This window comes from Vombatus ursinus, unplaced genomic scaffold (assembly GCF_900497805.2).
Source record: "Vombatus ursinus unplaced genomic scaffold, bare-nosed wombat genome assembly UNPS02014852.1, whole genome shotgun sequence".
Classification (NCBI taxonomy): domain Eukaryota; kingdom Metazoa; phylum Chordata; class Mammalia; order Diprotodontia; family Vombatidae; genus Vombatus; species Vombatus ursinus.
Window position 1 is genome coordinate 11584602 of NW_020954630.1, and position 19955 is coordinate 11604556.

The 19955-nt window shown below is 39.6% G+C and overlaps 1 protein-coding gene across 1 annotated transcript in view; it reads right to left on the minus strand.

Moving 5' to 3' along the window:
* VIPR2 (vasoactive intestinal peptide receptor 2) overlaps nucleotides 1–19955 on the minus strand; it is a 144730-nt gene that overhangs the window by 74322 nt on the left and 50453 nt on the right. Inside the window, exons 3-4 of the mRNA XM_027841043.1 lie at nucleotides 18703–18810; nucleotides 12252–12349 (exon numbers count right to left, since the gene is read on the minus strand). Coding sequence (XP_027696844.1) covers nucleotides 12252–12349; nucleotides 18703–18810 — 206 coding nt within the window. The remainder of the gene's footprint in view (nucleotides 1–12251; nucleotides 12350–18702; nucleotides 18811–19955) is intronic.

Consider the following 19955-nt stretch of genomic DNA (forward strand, 5'->3'; position numbering starts at 1 on the left):
CACCTCCACCCTAGCTCCCTTCAAGGCTAAGTTCAAGTGTTCCCTACTACAAGAAACCTTTCCTGACTCCCCTGGCCTGGTTGTTCATACTCTCCCCAAATTATTTTGTATTTATATGCTGTATATTTTTAATTTATGTGCATACATGTTGTTTTTCCTTTTAGAATGTAAGTTCCTTGAAGACAGGACTTAAAAAAAATTTTTTTGTATCCCTAGCACCTAGCATATTGTGCTAATAAATTTGGCCTCAGATAACTAATAAATGCCTATTGAATTAAATTAAGAGCTCTAGGTATAAAGTCAGATCCTTCCTCTGTTATTTATTAGGATGTGACCTTAAGCAAGTCATCTCTGCGATTTAGTCTAATTGTAAAGTGAATAGTTTAGTCTAGGTGATCTCTAAGTACCAGCATGAAACCTGTATGGATAGTCACAAAAGAACAAGACAAGAGGCCAGTAGCTGGAGCCAGAGTACAAGGTCAGAATGGACTAGGAGTAGGGCTAATTGATTGCTGCTATTGGCCTAGAGCACTTTCTATTCTTCCTGGCTGGAGACAGTATTGGCAGAGAAGCCTTAGCATTGCTGGAGGCAGTACTGACCCTAAGAGTCAGGCTTAAATGATCCTATCCTCTTCTGCAGTGTCATGAAGCCTGTGGATCCCTTTCTTACCATAATTTTAAAAAATAAAACATTTTTAATTCTTTTTTTAACATTCACTTTAAAAATTTTGAGTCCAAATTCTTTCTTTCCCTCCATCCTCTCCCCCACCCTTTGAGAAAGTAAGCAATATTATACCTACTATACATGTGAAATCATGTAAAATATTTCTATATTAGCCATACTGCAAAAAAAGCAAGAAAAATAAAGAAAGTGGAAAAATATGCTTCAATTCTGCACTCCAAGTTCATCAGTTCTCTCTCTGGAGAGGGTGATAGCATTTTCATCATGAGTCCTTTGCAATTGTCATGGATCATTGCACTGATCAGAGGAGCTAAGTCTTTCACAGCTGATCATTGTTATAGTATTGTTACTGTTCTGGTTCAGAATAATTTTGAAAAAATTCGTAATTGAAGGAAATGCTAAATTTCAGTTAAAGTATAGGGAAAATGGATAGATAGGAAAACAGACAGTCACAAAGGAACAAAACAAGAGCCCATTAACTGGAGCCAGATTATAACATCAGATAGGACAAATAGACTAAATGAAAGAGAGAGAGAAAAATAGAAGGAAGAAATTGAATTTTGGGTATGTTATTTTTTCCCCACCCAAGGTTTTGGACCCTCTGTAATCTAAGGTGTTGGTGGATTCCCCACAGGGATGCAAGGGCAGAAATCTAAGCAGAGCTTTATAGTTAGAAGCAACATAGTTTATATCACCAGTACCTGACTCACAAACTATTATATTACATCACTGTATCAGGCCTTTATTCCCCTACTACATTTAAGAGGCCCTTGGCATTCATGAGTATATTGTAGATGTGCACTTCAGGGAAAAGTCCCATGGATTGGAGTCCAGGGAGCTAGCTGGCTCTATTACTTACCAGATGTGAGACTTGGGGCAAGTTATTAAATCCCTCAGGGTCTCAGTTTCTTCTTCTGTAAAATGGAAGAGATTAAACTAGATGATCTCAAAACTTTCTCCCATTCCTAAATTTTAATATCCCACATACTTTTGAAAATTTTATTTTTAAAATTCTTAATGCAAACACTGAAAAAGGGGAAGGGAAGGAAAGTGAATAAGCATTTATATAGCACCTACCATGTGACAGGTACAATGTTAAATACTTTTCACAAATTTTATCTCATTGGTCTTCACAACAACCTTGTGAGGTAGGTGCTGTTACTGTCCAATATTTTACAGGTGAGGAAACGGAGGTAAACAGAAGTTTAATGACTTGCCTAGAGTCACATAGCTAGTTAGTATCTGAGGCAGGTTTTGAACTCAGGTCTTCCTGATTCTAGGTTCAGTGTTCTATCCACTGCATCACCTAGATGCCTCAGAAAGAGTATTTTCATACCTTGCAGACAAAGTGCCAAAAGAGGACTCCAAAAACTGTGAACCTCTATTTCACGCTATTTTAAAAACATACAATAAATGCTACATGCCATCTTACATATCACAACAAATTCTACAGTTACTGAATAGGACAGCCGAAACTGTCCCTGCTTCCTTCTGAACCGACTTCTGTCCATTTTTAAATGTATTTAAATGATCGTTTTTTTGGGGGGGGGTTTGGCATTATTATTGCTAATCCCCTTGACCTTGAGTTCTACTCCAATTAACCTAGAGGGAGAAAAAAAGGAAAAGTCTTTCTAATAAATAAGCATAATCAAGCAAAACAAATCTACACAGTGGTCATGTTAAAAAAAATTGTCTCTTTTGTGTCCATCATCTTTCTGTTAGGAAGTGAATACTAGGCTTCCTCATAAGTCCTCTGCAATCATAGTTGGTCATTGCCTTGATTAGAGTTCTAAAAGCTTTCCTTTTTTTTTTTCCTTTACAAGGTCATTACCTTGAGTAAATTGAGTCTATGTACTTGTATTCCTAGTATAAGGTAGTGAAAAAGCCTACTGATGGGAGATATTTACCAATTCTTTCTATGTTTCCTTGCCAGATCTTAACAAAATGATGATGCAACCAAAGTTTGCTTTATAAATCTCCAGATTCTGCAGGAACCTATCAAGTGTTTCTCAGTTGGATTCCTGGGGAGAGCTAACTTTATTGGTCATCCACAACTCCAAATCAACACCTTTTTACCAGACCACATGAAACTGAGATAGCTTTAATGACTTGAAGTTTTAGAAGAAGCTGGGGTGATAATTTTGGAACTTTGGGGCAAGACTTTGGATGAGAGTTGGGGAAATAGAGGAAATGAGTAGGGAGGTGTAGAAAGGACTTCACTTGCTTTGCCATTTTGTCTGGGGTCTTGGTAGTGATTGGTAGGTCCCTGAAAAGCATCTCTGAAGTGACTTTGGCCCATGTAGACTACTCTTGTGTGTCAATTCCTTAATTTGGGTGCCATGACTTTGGGAGGTAATAAACTTCAGCCTACTCTAGTTCATCTTGGCCTTCCCAGTCCAGGCTGATTTTATTTCTTCCATTCTGGCTTTCTCTGCTAGGTCCCCTATTCCTCTTGGAGGAGGGAGACATAAACAAAAAGAAGAGGAGAAAATGAGACCATGACATGCTCCTAGGAGAGAGGTAGGTCAGACTCCTACCCATATGACACTTGCCCCCTTGATATCTCTATTTTTACTTCTCTTTGTTATGGATATTTCTGACTTACTTTACTAGATGATCCTATGATTTAAAAGAGGAAAGAAACTTGGAAATTATCCCCTCATCTTACATAAAATTAACCACAGAACTAGAAAAGAAAACATTTGTCCAAATCTTTTAGAGTTGCAGAGCCAGTATTGGAATCCAAATCTTCTGACTCTAAATTCAATACTTATTCTATGGTACCACTGCCAGAAGCATTATGAGAAACGATGTCCAACTTTTTGCTTTACCCCTTTAAGAAAATCTCCAAACTCCATTTTAACTGATGCTATTGCTTATGCAGTAAAGACCATGACCTGTAATGTGGGGCAAGTTTGTTTCTTGAATCAAATTAGTTTTGAAACCATAAATAAATAAATTGGTGTGTACACTCCACAAGGTAGTACAATACTTTGGGTAAGTTGGAAATCCAGTCGAAAGATGTAAGAGGATGAGAAAAAAGTGTAATGGTGGAGATGAGAGAGCAAGAAAGGCTATTTGGAAAAAAAAAACTTTTGTCAAGGTTAAAAATGTTCTGGCTTTGAAGGTATCTACCTATGAAAGATGTAGCCATGACCATTGATAACCTGTTTGTGGATTTGATTTTGTCCAGGGAAGTTGGGAATGAGTACCCAAGTGCTGTATGCTTGTTTTCTCACTGAGGATAGTTGAGTGAGTCACAGTTATTGTAGACCTGAGTGCTTTAGTCTTGGCCTACACTTGGGACATGGAGAGATGAAGAGAAAGAAAAGACCCAAGCTGAGAGAAGGACTATACATAGAAAGTGGACTTGGGTCCCTGGGGAACAATTAACTTCAGGTTGCTGCACAACTCTCCAGGAACCCCGGAGATGGCAGCTATGAATCAGCAGCCCCAGAAATGGTAGATGAAGAGATTTAGGGGCAGAACCATATAGCTCAGTAAATGGATGCAAGAAGGGGCATTGATGGTGTGTAAAAAATTCTTGAATCTAACCTAAAGAAAAGAGAAGAGTTCCTGTAACAAGGTACAGTATTAAGAAACAGGGCACTGGTGTGGAAAAATGAACAAACAAATGTGGATCATGACCTTTACAGTACCTTTGAGTTGTTCAGACTGTACAGGTCAGATGAGAAGGGGGTTCACTCCCTAGTCATCTCAAGTGCATTTCCCTTCCAAGAGAGCCCTCAAACACAGGTTCATTCTCTAAGTCTGGAGGGTTATATAGGACTCTAGCTCGCAGGTGCTGTAAGTCTGGAGGATTCTTTGGAAACCCTCAAAAGAGAGTTTTCATAGATAGTAATGCTTTGGAATACAGAAAGTTCTTTCTTAGTTTTGTGGGATGAACTTTATCCTGTCTTCACCAAGAATGACAGAATCAGCTGAAAGTGACCTCGAACTCCATCTATCTACTCCAATCGATTTCTCAACAATAATTCTCTGGGGCATTTAGGTGGCAAAGTGGATAGAGCACCAGCCCTGGAGTCAGGAGGACCTGAGTTCAAATCTGGCCTCAGACACTTAACACATACTAGATGTGTGACTCTGGGCAAGTCACTTAACCCCAATTGCCTCACCAAAAAATAAAATAATCCTCCATACAGCATTTCCATCAAGAGAACATTCAGCCTCTGCTTAATGGTCTATAATGATGGAGTATGCAACTAACTCTCAGAGCAATCTGTTTTACTTTTGGATATCTCTAATTAAGATGTATTTCTCTACATCAAAGCTGAAACAGCCTCTGTCTAACTGTTACCTGTCATTTCTAATCCTTCCCTCTGAGACAAAGCAGAATGATTCTCTTCTCCATTGCAACCCTTCACATATGTGACTAGAGCCAGCTTGTTACCTCATAAATCTTCTCATCTTCAATTGAGGCATTTCCAGTCTTTCAACCAATTTTCATACTATGTGTTCTTTAGTTCCTTGAATATCCAGGTTATCCTCTTTTCGATATACCTCACCTTATCTATGTCTTTACAAAAATACGGTGATAGAACTTAATATAGTACTCCACACGTGGCCTCCCCAGAGCAGAACATGGTGGAACTTTTATGTACCTTGCTTTGGACACTATTCTCTTTAATGCAACCTGGGAAAGCATTAACTTTCTTTGCTAATATGACACAATGTTGCCATGTTGAGCTTGTAGTCTACTTAAACCCTCAGATCTTTTTCATAGGAACTTTTGTTTAGTCATACCCCCATCTTATAGTTTGTGAAGTTGATTTTTGGATCCCAAATATATAGAGCTTCACATTTATTGTTATTAAATTTCATCTCACTCAATTCAGCCCAGAGTTTTAGCCTATCAACTTCAATTATTTGGAAACTTGCAGGAGCGATGTGTTTGTCTTGTTTAACCTGAGTGCTTGCATGGAAGACTAAAGGTTCTTTTATCTCTTCTACAGAGATCTAGACATAATCCAAATACTGGTATTCCCAAGTGAAATTCTAGGTGAGGTAAAAAATGAGCCACATATAAAGGTTTCTAGGGGATACCTGCATGGGATCAACTAGAGAACTGATCAATCAATCAATCATTAAAATTTATTAAGCACTTCCTATGTGCCAGGTACTGTGTTAAGTGCTGGATTAAATTTTGGAATTTGTGAGAAGTCTTCTCAAGGGTCAACTAAGTCCACATGAACCTATAGCTGAGGTTCTCAGACACAAGTCATTTAACATTCCACAAAAATCCACTTTTGTTTTATTTTATTTCCTCCCCTCCAAATCCAAGCTTCATTTCCAACAGTATGGCCCAGTTCTCCTCAGAAGCTTGAGTACAACTTCCTTTTTGGAAGCTAGAGATCTTCAGTCTGGTGTAATAGCGGATGTGCAGCTCTGGTGTGCTATATTTTGATTGTTTCCTCTTTCTTTCAAGTGATTTTTCAATGCAATCAAGCACTTCATGCATTAATTATTTTCCCAGCTCAAAATAGACGAGGAGAGACATTAAATAAAACTATCCAGCTTGGGTTTTGTGCCATCCCTTTCTCCCCCTTTCCCACACTAAGATGTTTTGACTTCTTAATCCATCAGTAGGGAATATTCATTTATAGTATTTGTAGATTCCTTGATTTATCTAATTAAGAAAAATTTTTGGTTCTCCTAAATAGAAAAAAAGGCAGAGGGAGGAGTCCTCCTCTGTAACATTCAAGCACAATAACTGATGTGTTTTCCCACAGATGGAAATAGAAGAATTTTCCAAATACATTCACCAAAAATACCAGTGACTGAATAAGTGGTGGGTGGAGTGGCGAACAAGCAATATACTTTTGTTTTATATTTAAAGAATGCTGGCTTTGGAGTCAGACGACTTGTGTTCAAAACTGAGCACTATCACTTACTCCTTGTGTGTTGTTGGGAAAGTCACAGCCCCTCCCACTGCTTCATTTCCTCATCTATAAAATGGAGGTATTGAACTAGATGGTCACTAAGGTCCCTTCCATCTCTCAGTTTATGCCCCCTAAGTACTTGCAGGTAATGTTTGGTTTGCACTGCCTAGCAGCACATACTGTAGCTGGTTCATGCCTAGTACAATGTCCTCCCCCTCACCCCCACCCCCATTCTGTATCCTCCAATACAGAGATGGGACTCTCAGTAAGTACAGAAAGTACTGGTTGCTGAATGTATAGAACAAGCAAAGTGTTTCTGTGTTCCTAGAATGAAAAGGTTTCTAATCCGTTATGCAAAATTCCTATTTATCAACAAATATTTCCTCAGACCTTCACTAAATTTCTTCTTTGATGGCATATAGTACAGAGATGACCCTGACTTGGATGGGTGGATAGATGGAATAAGTATTTATTAAGCACCAGGCACTCTGCTAAGCACTGTCTAAAGAGATTCCCCAAGACTATACCAATGAAGCACAAGGTCCTCAGGTCCTGTGAAGATGGAAAAGGCTTTGGATCTTGGGCTGGTAATGGACAGTGCATCTGTCATTCAAGGACCAACATGGCTAAATTTGGGGAGGAGGCTTAGGCATCAGGTTGGTCACAAGCTGATGTGTCTATCCTTCACAGTAACTTTGAGGCCATCTATCCTGGCATCAGTTGAGAGAGCGCTCACAATGACCAAGTCACAGATCTTTGTAATATGGAAATGTTTACTGAGGAAACCCTGAAAAAAATAAAAACACAACAGGCAGGTCATGACTTGCCAATGCTGAATGTATGAATGATCCTGTGAAGTGAATAGCAGCCATGACTTACACTACAAGAGACATCCCTGGAAAAGAACACAGAGAAACTGGTAGGTAAGCCCTTAGAGTGACTCCTCCCAAAGCCTGGGAAGGGGATCACACCAGAGCCCTCAGTGTTCTTACTGTTCTGCTCCTTGGAATCCCCTATGTCCTTTTTTCCCCTTCCCCTAATCATAAGAACTCTGCACGTTTTTAACAGCTGGAACTATAGAGTGGGCAATGCCTCTTGTGGCATCATATGGAACCACTGGCACTGTTGCCATCATTGCCTGATGTTAGTGGGAAGGAAATAGAGAAACTGAGACTTAAAGAGGGTAGATGACTCGCTCAAGATGATGTAGCTAGGAGGTAGATAGTAGCAAGGCTAGGATTAGAACCCAGCTCTTCTGACTCTCAAATCCAGTGTTATTTTCCCAGTTTATATAGTAGCACTTATAAGATCTCTTCCAACTCTTACATTCAAATTTATTGTTAATTATTATAAGATGAAACATTATATTAAAATAGAAATAATGTAATATTTAACATAGGAATTTATTAATAATTACCCATGAATCATGGTATAATTATGAATACTAGCTACTATTTCTCTAGCGTTTCAAGGTTTGTAATGCACTTTCCATAGACTGTCTCATTTGGTTCTCACAGTGTTGTTCTTTATCCTTTGTACTTGAAGAGGATCGATGGCATCACAATTTTGAGAACATCGCAGTGTGTTCAGCTGGCTGATGATTCCAGTACAGGCTCAGAAGGCTCTACCACAGGTTGGGTACATGTAGTTCATTACAACAGTTGGGACAGAGAGGTGCCTGAATTTGTACAGCCCATATTTCCTTTGTGCTACTTTGATTCTGCTTTGCTCATAAAGCATAGCACCTTCTTTGACGAGGCTCACTTTGCTGGGCAATCCTGTGCCAGTGTCTTTCATGTCTCACAATTGATACCAAAGTTCTTCAGAGAGACTTTGAGAGTGTCCTTGTATCACTTCTTCTGCCCATCATGTGAGCGCTTGTCTTGGTTGAGTTCCCCATAAAATAATCTTTTAGGCAAACATATGTTTGGTATTTGAACAACACGGCCAGCCTATCAGAGTTATGTTCTCTATAGTAGTGTTTGAATGCTTGGCAGTCCAACTTGAGTTCAGTAACTTGTCTTGCCAAGTAAACTTCACAATATTCCCAAGACAATTCAAATGGAAGTGATTCATTTTCCTGGATGGCACTGGTAAATTGTCTAGGTTCCACAGGTATACAACAATGAGGTCAGCACAATGGCTCTGTAGACCTTCAGTTTGCTAGGCAGCCTAATATCTCTTCTCTCCCACACTTTCTTTTAGAGCCTCCTAAACACTGAGCTAGTTCTGGCAATGTGTGCATCAACCTCAACATCTATGTGGACATCCCTGTGAAGTATACTGCCAAGGTAAGTGAACTTATTCATAGCATTCAAAATTTCTCCATTTGCTGTAACCAATGGTTCCACATATGGATGGTGAGGTTCTGGCTGGTGGAGAACCTCTGCTTTCTTGGTGTTGATGGTCAGGCCAAAATTAACACAAGCAACAGAAAATTAATCCGTACTCTGTTGCATCTCAGTCTCAGATGATGCATTGAATGCACAATCATCTGTGAACAAAAGTCTCACACCAACTCTCCCTCCATTTTAGTCTTGGCTTATAGCCTTTTCAAGTTAGTGTGTCATCAGTGTGGTAGCTGAGCTTGATGCCATTTTCATCCTTGTTAAAGGAGTCTGACAACATCATAGAAAACATCATGCTAAAAAGCAGGGGAGCAAGCACACAGCCCTGCTTTATTCCATTAGTGGCTGGGAAAGCATGAGAGCATTGTCCTTTATCCGGGACCTGTGCAACCATGTTATCGAAGAACTTTTCTGGGCAACTGAATTTTGCCATCATCTTCCTCAAGCCCTCGCGACTTACAGTATCAGAGGCCTTAGTCAGATGGATGAACATTGTATACCGACTTCTGTTTTGCTCCCAGCATTTCTCCTGGAGTTGTCAGGCAGCAAACACCATGTTGACTATTCCTCAGCCCTTTCTCTCACTAATCCTGGGAGGTAGGTACTATTATTAATCCCCATTTTACAGAGAAGGAGGCCAAGAGGGGGTAAGTGACTTGTTTGTCCAGGGTCACACAGCTAGTAAGTGCCTGAGGCAAAATTAAAACTCAGATTTTTTTCTGACTGGTGTGGGAAGGAGCAGTGGAATTGAGTTACTAGGAAGAAAGTTAAAGCCAAAGGCATCGGATGAGAAATACTCATGGGGGTGATTTTTGCAAACAAAAAAAAACTTTAAGTGAATGTTAGCGGTACCAGAAAGTTTATATATGGGTTTCTCCCTCATTTAACTCAGCTCCACTACTTCAAAAACAATTTCCTTGCAGTAAGAGATTGTTTTTCTAAAAAATGTGGCATCACTACAGGAACAACAGGACTTATATTTCCTGCTATCAAATGACTTACATAATAAATGGGGCTTTACAAAAATGTGTTGGCTCCATTCTACCTGAAAATCTAACCCCAAAAGTCACCACCACAGTGAGTCTTCTACTAAAGGACTGGAAGAAAAAACACCCACCTTTCCTTATGAGTATCTGACTACGAAGAACATAAGCCTGTTAATATTGAACTGAACCATATTCTTTGCTAGGCAATGAAAGAATCATCTTTCTCTTCCAGAAATAATATGTTATTATAATCTACAGGACTTGGAATATAGGAACTATTTAGTAAATGCTCTAAAATACTCTTGGTTAATACCCTGATAATGAAGTTCGTGCACAGAAGTAGAACTATATTGACTAAAGTACCATCTGCTTGTTTGTGACTGGTTGGCTTAGTTGGATAAAGTGTAAAGCTAACAAGGATTAGGTTAGTTCAGCATGGAACAGTTATTTATATAGATTCCACGACCGCAGAACGCCCTTATATGGGAAAGTCACAAGGGACACCGGGTGAGAACTTTGTCAGTTACAACTTCACCAATACAAGGAGAGCTCAGTCCACATGCCCTCCTGACAGTGGGGCAGAAGGTCTGTCAGTATGCCAAAGAACAGTTCAGAGTCAACTATATTCTCCTTAATCTAAAGTTTCTTTTCCTAGAGTTTAATAATTTGTAACAAAACCAAGTTGACCTTAAATTGCCTGAGAAGTGCAAGAATGGCTAAAACTTGTTTGTATTTCCACTGTAGGGCAGGCAAGCATGACATCCAAAACTCTTCCACATTTTAAAGAATAAAGAGGGAAAAATTAGAAAGGACTAGAGTTAGTGACAAGATTAGACTAGATAAAGGATGAACCCAAGAGAGGAGATAAAAGGAGAATTTATTTAAAAACACAGGGCTTGAAGTAGGTAAGCAGAAGAATGTTTGATGTCTTTGAATTTTCTTTGTCCTAGTATGATTCTTATTCCCCTTCATTATCTTGCATTAAAGCCACAACTTCTGCCTCAAAATAGTTTATAAAATATTGGCTTTCCACAACCATGCTGTGAAGAAAACAGAAAGTGAACATAGCGGTTTCAACAAAGTTGAAATGCACCTACTAAGAAGGCCCACAATGATTCACTTTCCTGGTAATCAGCCAGATAACCTGAAAATCATGCAATATCTAAAGTGTGAGAGTGTAAAAAGAGCAAGGTCTCCAATAGCAACTGCTGGGAAAGTTTATGTTGGCAGAATTCCCGAGTAGAGATTTTTACCAGACTTGGAGTTTTGACATGACAGCTCTTATGAAAAAATGTCCTCAGCTACTTGTGAAAAACTTCATTACTTCAGGAAAGCTTCACACAGATGACACCTTTATAACCTCCCTGAAAACTCTGCTGGCAAAATAAGGTAGCCCTGACAAGGAGAGAAGCTTGTCACCTGCTGAGTCACCAGCGTCTTTAGATTTAGCTATTGCCAGCGGCAGCAATATGCTCCCTGGAGGTCTCTTGACCAAGGACTCACTCTACCTCAGAGCTTTGCAAAACAACACTCTACTCTTGACTACCTCTTATGCTCATGAACTGAGACCAACTAAAGAAATAACATGGCATTTGTTCAAGTTCTAAACTGTAGCGCAATCTCAAATAAGACAGAAACTCTAATAAAGTGAACAACACATTTTTCTGTGTGCAACCGGACATGGCAACTGTATCCATTTGATAGCTTTCCATTTTGTTTCTAGATTATAAACTGACCCACAGTTTTTCACTTCATATGTAGTCCTATACCTTCAATAACTGACCATGTCTCTTCAAAATGAGTCAACTCTTCTTTTTTTTTCTTTTGAAAAATATTGGATCTGTTTATCTTGCTCAGGCTAGAAATGCAGGGGCCTCTATGGATCCAATCCCAATAGTGATCAGCATGGAAATTCTAACCTGTTCTGTTTTTCTGTCCATAGGCAGCCTGGTGGCTTTTTGCTCCCACGGGCTCACCATATTAGTAACAGACTTAGTATAGACATTTTGGCTTCAGCCCTAAGCCCTACTGTGACTTAGAACTCCCAAACTGAAGCAATCCACCAGCCTCAGGCTCCCTAGCAGCAGAAGTTACAGGAATGCACCAACATGCTGGGTGTCAACTCCTTAACAAACAGTTTTCATGAAATCTTACATAGTTTAATCACTGAGATAATGTGGGTGTACTTAATTAGTTACAGAGTGAAAGAAAGTCAAGCTACTCTAAACATGGTCAGAAGATGAGGGAAAAAAATCCAACTTTCCTACTGGTTTTTAAAATACATGAAGCAACAGCACAAAATAAAGCATGAAGGAAGAGAGTGAACATATCTTACCTTATTATCATCCTCAAGGTCAGTATAGCCACAGGCACTTATGATATCTGGAAACATCTCTGACCATCCCTCACTAGTACAGTTTTTACTGATATTTCCTGTAAAACAAAATTCAGACATTTAATCCATAAGTTTGTCAAAGTGTGCCCATTAGCAATACTTCAAGCAGCTGCAGACAAATGATGGCTTCTTGGGTGAGCTTTGAAGACTGCACAGAATGGGAACTCTTAAAGGACAGAACTTGCCCTGTCATAATCAGAAACACATTTATTGCTGACTTTTGATTATTCAGGAGCCAATTAAGAAGCTAGCCTATTATTCTGGTACCTGGCTGCTACTTTTTCTTCCTCCTGCTGCCTGACTCCTAGCCATTATGCTTCTCATTAGAACCAGAAAGTGGGAAGGGCAAGCAAGAGGGGGGAAAAAGCATAGCAGGAGAGATGATGTTCAGATTATTATCTTGCTCCTGTCCTCTGAATAATGCACTTAATTCTTCCCTGGGCGCAATGAATATAAAGTAGCTACCCCAAAGTAGACTGAATTGCTTTGGAAGATATTGGGTTCTTTCCTTCTAGAGGTTTCCAGGCAAAAGAGTAGATGGCAGTTTGTCAGGTATTTTGTAGAATATCTTCTTGTTCAAGGGTAGACTGGGCTAGGTGTCCTCTGAGCCCCCTTCCAATTTCGAGAGACTCTGAATGCCCTCTAAGTTGAGAGGCAGACAAGGCTAATGTGTGCTTATGGGACTCTTCACATGTTCTCATTAGTTATACCTTTACTTCCTAATTTGACTCAGTGGAAGCTTGCTTCTCAGTTCCCACCACCAGCTCACAAAGAAATAGTCTAGGCCCAGTTCATCCCTTCTTAGAAAACAGAGGGGTGAGATATTGCTTCTGGGACCTAGAGTCCATTGTACAGGTTCCCCCGAAAGCATACTATTACCTGAATGAAGAAGTGAAGGATTCCCAGCACTAAGGGCATGAAAGTGTCTAATTTCCATTGTCTGGCAAACATCCCTCTGGATGAATGCATCATATCTCTTAACAAGAATTTGCCCCTACACCCTCAGACATGGTGGAAGTATTGGTTGATTTAGCTTAATTCTTTCCTTCGTTACTAGGATGTGTGTGAGTGCGCACGTGTGTGTGTGATGGTCATATTAGAAAACAACTGTGTAGAAACAAAAGGTAGCAACAAAACACCTTCCCTCTCTCACCTCACAGTTCATTAACAAAGCAGAGCACTAACCATAGCTAACTAACATAGCTAACTAACCACAGGTGATATCAATGCACAAGGCAGTCAGAGACATACTTGTAACTAGGAATCCTAGCGTTTGAGGCAAATTCAGTACAGGCAGTATATTCAGATGTAATTGTTCGGAAGAGTGGGCAGCCCCATGCACACCTGCTTCCAAATCATGGGTAAAGGTGGTGGAGGATAATGGGCCCCAGGAGAGTTAGCTTGGCAATAGTAACCCTGCAGAAGGAGGACCAGGATCTGCCCAGGTCGTAGACCACCACAAGGCATGATGACAGATGCCTGGAGGAGTACCTTGGAGAGGATGTAAGTACATGATACCCTCCCTCCCCAGATATGGGCACACTTGGAGAAAGCTCCAATCACTCTGCCCAGTTACAGATTCAGTTTGTAACTACCTATGCACACCCAGTAGGACCTATATATAGGTGTGTTTTATGCCCACAAGCTCAAACTAGCCAGATGTGTGTATTGTTCAGTGAGCCCCAACCTAAAAGGTTTAGGGGCAAGATAACTGGTCCTAAAGTCAGAACACCTCAGATCACGTCCCAACTCTTCAATTTAATAGCTTTGGGACTATATAAGCAACCCCCTTAACTTCTTTGAGCCTTAGCTTTCCCATGTATAAAATGGACAACACTTGGCTTATCTGCCTTATCAGATTGTTCTAAAGAAAGCTCTTTGTAAATTGTAAAGAATTGTATAAGTTACTACTACTATTAAAGCCATTTCTTCATTCCCACCCAGCTATACTCCTTGGGACTTCTCCATCACGCCCCCTGAGCTGGGTACCCTCAACTCCCTCCCTCAGCTTTTCATCTTCCTTTTGTGCATTGTCTTCTCCTTTCTACTGTAAGGTCTTTGAGGACAGGGACTAGCTTTCTTTTTTACTTTCTATCCCCAGAACTTAGTACAGTGCTTGGCACATAGTAGGTGCTTAAGAAATGTTTATTGACTATTAAACGACCAAAAATTCCCTTAAAGCCCCTAAAGAGCAAGGACTGATCTAAAAAAGAATATATTAAAATAAGCCTTTTTTATTTCATGTGTTGCCATAGCCAAAGAGTTCATTATTTAGTGGTTAGTTTGCTACTGATGCATTTCTGTGTATTTAGCTAGTCTAATCTTTAGAAAACTAACACAGTCTGTCACTGGGTCCACCCAGCTTGTAAATCTGGTCAGACCTTACCCTCTGTTGTCACAGCCTTTGAAAACCAGTGTTAACCTCCATGTATGGAGGCATGGTTGGAGCTGGGAAAAGAGCCTGTTGACTTTGTTTGCCTTTTTGCTTACAAAGCCTTTTGTGAAAGGATGACAGTAAATTGATCATCCTAGGGAATGTGGAATTGATTCCCCCCATCACTGCCCTGATTTAGAACTTTTAGGTTCATAGAATATTAGAGTTACTAAGGACTTTAGAGATCTTCATGTCCAATCCCCTCTTTTTTGTGAGGCAATTGGGGTTAAGTGACTTGCCCAGAGTCACACAGCTAGTGAGTGTTATGTGTCTGCACCACCTAACTGTTCCCCCCCACCCCAATCCCCTCATTTTGAAGAAGCAACTGAGGTACAGAAAAGGAAGTGATTATTGAAGATCACACATTGCATTAATGGCTTGAATAATAGTCCTTGCTATTAGTCCATTGCCTTCTGCACAGCTCTGTGCCATCTCATGACAGGTTCCTTTGGATTTTAGACTTTTACCAATACATCTGTAGCTAGTGGAGTAAGCATGAGACTTTCAGAAGAAAATGAATGGGTCTGGTAGTTAAGGATTTTGTTATTGTTGTTGTTCAGTCTTTCAATTGTGTCTGACTCTTTGTGACCCCATTTGAGGTTTTCTTGGCAGAGATACTGGAGTGGTTTCCCATTTCCTTCTCTAGCTCATTTCATAGATGAGGAAACTGAGGCAAACTGGGTTAAATGACTGTTCAGGGTCACACAGCTAGCAAGTGTCTGAGGCCAGATTTGAACTCAAGAAGAGAAGCCTTCCTTATTCCAGGCCTGACACTCTCTCTACTGTGGCATCTAGCTTCCCTACTAGTGAAGGAAAGATTCCTCTTAACTCCCCTTGTCTATCCTGCCTCAGTTAACTCTCTAAAACAATAAGTTGCAGAGAAGGTGCTGATCTACCAATCTGCATTGATAGAGTGAGTTTTCTCGTATGTATCAGTGAAATCACAGGCCCATTCTATCCCTATTTCATATATATTTTACAATCTTTATTTTGGAAAGATACCTTGTCAGTATGTCATTACTTTTAAATGAGTTAATTTAGTTAGAGAGGTTCAGACAGTTTTGTTGTTCCAAAGATTCCACAAAACTGGAGGTAATTCATTGCCATTCATTGCTTTTATTTTAAAGCAAAAAGAAATCATCATGTTATATATGATTAGAAGGCTATTTAATAATATTGCAAAGTATATCCAGATGCCCATCTGGACTCAAGTAGCACTTTAAAGCTTGCAGTCCTTATTTATTACTAAATTGTGAGCTCCTTGAAGACTATTTTGCCTTTCTTTGTGTTCCCAGAACCCAGCTCAGAGCCTGACAAATAGTAGGTGATTAATAAATGCTTGTTACTTGTTGACAAAGCCATGTAAGTCAATCGTATGAGGCCAATGGTAGGGGTATTATTATTTTCATTTTGCAGATGAAAAAATCAAAGCTTTAGTGAGGTAAAGTGACAACCAAAGTCACAAAAGCATGAACAGCAGGCATCATGAGGTTCCTCACAACCCCAGCTAGCTTCTGCCTGGATACTTGCAAAAGACTACCTAGAAACCCATATTTTGGTATGAGCCAATGTGAAAATTGCCAGACTGCTTTTGAACCCTTGTAACAACCCTTTAAATGCCATGATATGAGATTAGAATGAGCCCAGATGATGCCAAGTAATTTAAAAATATTAGAACAACAATCTGCAGCCCAAAGTGTTTAACAGGAATATTATTGACTTGATGGAGATTCATAAAAGCTCAGCCACTCTCAAGTTCTCAGACCTGGGAGATGATCAATGGTCTTAATGTAGGTAGATTCAACAACTCAGCATATGCTCAACCTACAAGATCATTTTCTAAGTCCTTTTGCTGCTCCTGTGGCAATAGACCGATGTGCTGCAATTAAGATTTATGCTAATGGAGGACGGAAGCAAGGGAGGAAGTGGGGGATATAGTGCTATCATCTCCAAACTTTCCCTATGTGGCCTCCCACTTATCCTACCTATTTCCTCTCACCCCAGTACCAACCCTCACCAACCTCTGTTCAACCAGCCGCAACATTATTGACCCTGCAAAAGTATTTCCTTTCATTATTTACCTAAAATGAAAGTAAATTATGTCTCTATCTTTTCTAGTAGTTTTGAAGACCTTAGAACTTGACCTTTATTTCCCCAGACAAACAAGTCAACAAGTAACAAGCATTTATTAAGTGCCTACTATTTGTCAGGCTCTAAGCTGGGTTCTGGGAATACAAAGAAAGGCAAAATAGTCTTCAAGGAGCTCACAATTTAGTAATAAATAAAGACTGCAAGCTTTAAAGTGCTACTTGAGTTGCCTCTTACAAACACCTGAATCACTTTAGAGAGCCTTCCTGGCAAGGATAGGGACGTGCGCTAGGGAATAGTACACAAGCAGGAATACAGAGAGAGAACAAGAAATGGAGGATGTGCTCATCTGAAGTTTGCTGCTAAGGCATGCTCAATTTTCCATGAGACCCAAGAAGCCAGTTTTTTTTTACCTGATTATAATAACACTGAGAATCTCTGCAGAAGCCCTGAGAAAAGATAAAATTTCAGCTAAAGTAAGGTGTGGAATGAGGGACTGAGGGTGGACAATAAACTAGGTGGTGAGTGGTAGCCTGCCTTTTGGGCAGCTAGGTGGCATAGTGGATAGAGTACTGGCCATGGAGTCAGGAGGATCTGACTTCAAATATGACCCAAGGCACTTACTAGCTGTGTGACCTTGGGCAAGTCACTTAACCCTGTTTTCCTCAGTTTCCTCATCTGTAAAATGATCTGGAGAACAAAATGGTAAATCATTCCAGTATCTTTGCCAGGAAAATCCCAAATGGGGTCATGAAGAGTTAGACAACAACTGATTGACTAAAGAACTACAAGCCTGCATTCTAGCAAATGACAAATTCCCCAATCACTAATGTTTGGGAGTCAGTCCATCTACATATTACCATTTCCCACTCTCATGTAAAGTCAACAGAAGAACTTCCCTCCATGGTATTCTGACATCTCAAACTGTACCAGTTTGTCAGAGTAGAGAAATGGACTGAGAGGCTCTTATTTAGATCAGTGGTTGTACATTAAAGTCAAGTTCACATTCTTATTTTGGTTGCCTTCTACTCTATAGTGGTGGCGGTCCTAGTGTGTTGCATAGAGCCCTGAATTTGTAGTCAGAAGACTAAGATTTGAATCATGACTTTATTACTTACTAGGAAAATCATTTCAGTTCTGAGGCTCTGTTTCCTCCTCAGGAAAATGGAGATAATAATACCCACCGTACCTGTTTCACATGTAGGGCAGTAATGAGTCATCAAATGACTTAATATATTTAAAATTCTTTGTAAATCTGAAAGTGCTATATAATGTTTAGCTATTGTTATCTATGGTCAGTGTTGTGTCTCTGTCTCTATGTATAGGCACACAAATATATGTGTATGATATAAATGTATGTATATATGAACATATTCCTACGTGTGTATGTATAAATACCCTATGTATGTATGCACATATATTTATACAGAATTACACACTCCTACATATATATAAATACCCACACACAAATACACATGCATATACATACATACACACATACATACATGCATGCATGCATGTATAACTATAGGCAAACAGATACAGATATATAGAGTTAGGCATTTGACCTTGTTGGTAAAGGGGATGTACTCAAAGGTCATTTTGGTGCTGATCTCTTCCTGGACAATTTCTTTTTCCTTTCTCTGATTTGTATGAGGTGAATGACCCTAGGCAGGAAGCTTTGTCTTCTCTCTAAAACTAACATTTATTAAAATCCAGCTGGATGCTGGTTCTCATTTTAACTCAGTGTAAGTAAATGCCGAAGGGGGCTGATGTTCTGGCTTCTTTCTGCCTTTACAGAATCCATAGCATCTTCAGAAAAGAGCACTCTGGAGAGCTCCAAGAATTCTCAACACAAACACACTTTACCTGGTTTGTTGTAAAAATGCCTGAATACTTTTGGACAGGGAACTGTGACGGTCTCTCCAATGTCAGCAGGGTGCCAGCAAGTAATATTATCCCAAACTCCACTACATGCTGTAAAAAAATTAAAAAAAGAAGAAAGATAAAGGAAGTGAGGAAATGGCTGTTCACTCATGCAAATAAAAGAAGTTTAAGTGAATGAAGGCTTAAAGAAAGAGTCAAGATGTAAATGTTAAGATAATTTACAAAAATACTGTATAAACAGAAAATTTATAATTACACAATTATTCTCTTTCTCTAATGGAAAGCAGCAACAATGATTTTTATGGAAATTATATCACCTTGTTGTTTTGATTCCATTAAAATAATTTTGGAGTATTTTAAAAAAGTATGAATCAGGAATGGAAACATGTATGAACAAGTTAACTTATGTTTACTAATGCCTGCATTTTACTTGTTGAGTTAAATTCTCCTGATGCACAAAAGTGTGTCCCCAGTAAGGTAACTGGGGCTGTGAACCAGAGGCTCTAGTCCTGGTAAATTAAGAATGACAGTAATCTGATTGACTTTGCCTCTGGCTAGCTCCTTCTTGTCTTACAGCTCCACTGCCCATTTAAGAGAGCTGTGGGATGGTCCTTGTTCTGAGCCCACTGGCACTGCCTGGTCAGGTTATAGGATTAAGGATGCCATGCCATCGAGAGCCCAGCACTGCCATTCTACTACCTATCTTGACCCTCTTCTTGGGAGGAGGTCTGGGATATTGCCTCCCTACATGTAACCCAGGGAATTGCCCATTTCTTCAAGGGCATAGACATCCTCCTGCCCCTTGACATTCAGTGTGGTTATCAGCATATCTATGACTAGCTATTACAGGTCAGTTGACTTTGCCAGAGCTGATGACTCAGTTCAATTAAAGGCTTGAACTGCTGAATCTGTCAGTGTCTTATCCTATACTCTCTAACAACAACAAAACAACAACAACAACAAACAGTGCTGATAGCATTTATAAAGCCCTTTAAGGTTTGCAAAAAGTCTTTACAAATATCTTATTTTAGCCACATGGCAATTCTGGGACATAGATGCTATTATTATCCCTATTTTACAGATGAGAAAACTTTGGCAGAGAGAAATTTAAGTGATTTGCCCAGAATCATATAGCCTGTAAGTATCTGAAGTCAAATTTGAATTTGGGGCTTCTTGACTCTAGTCCAGTACTCTAACCACTGTGCAACCCAGCTGTCTTTCTATGTTCGGGGCTA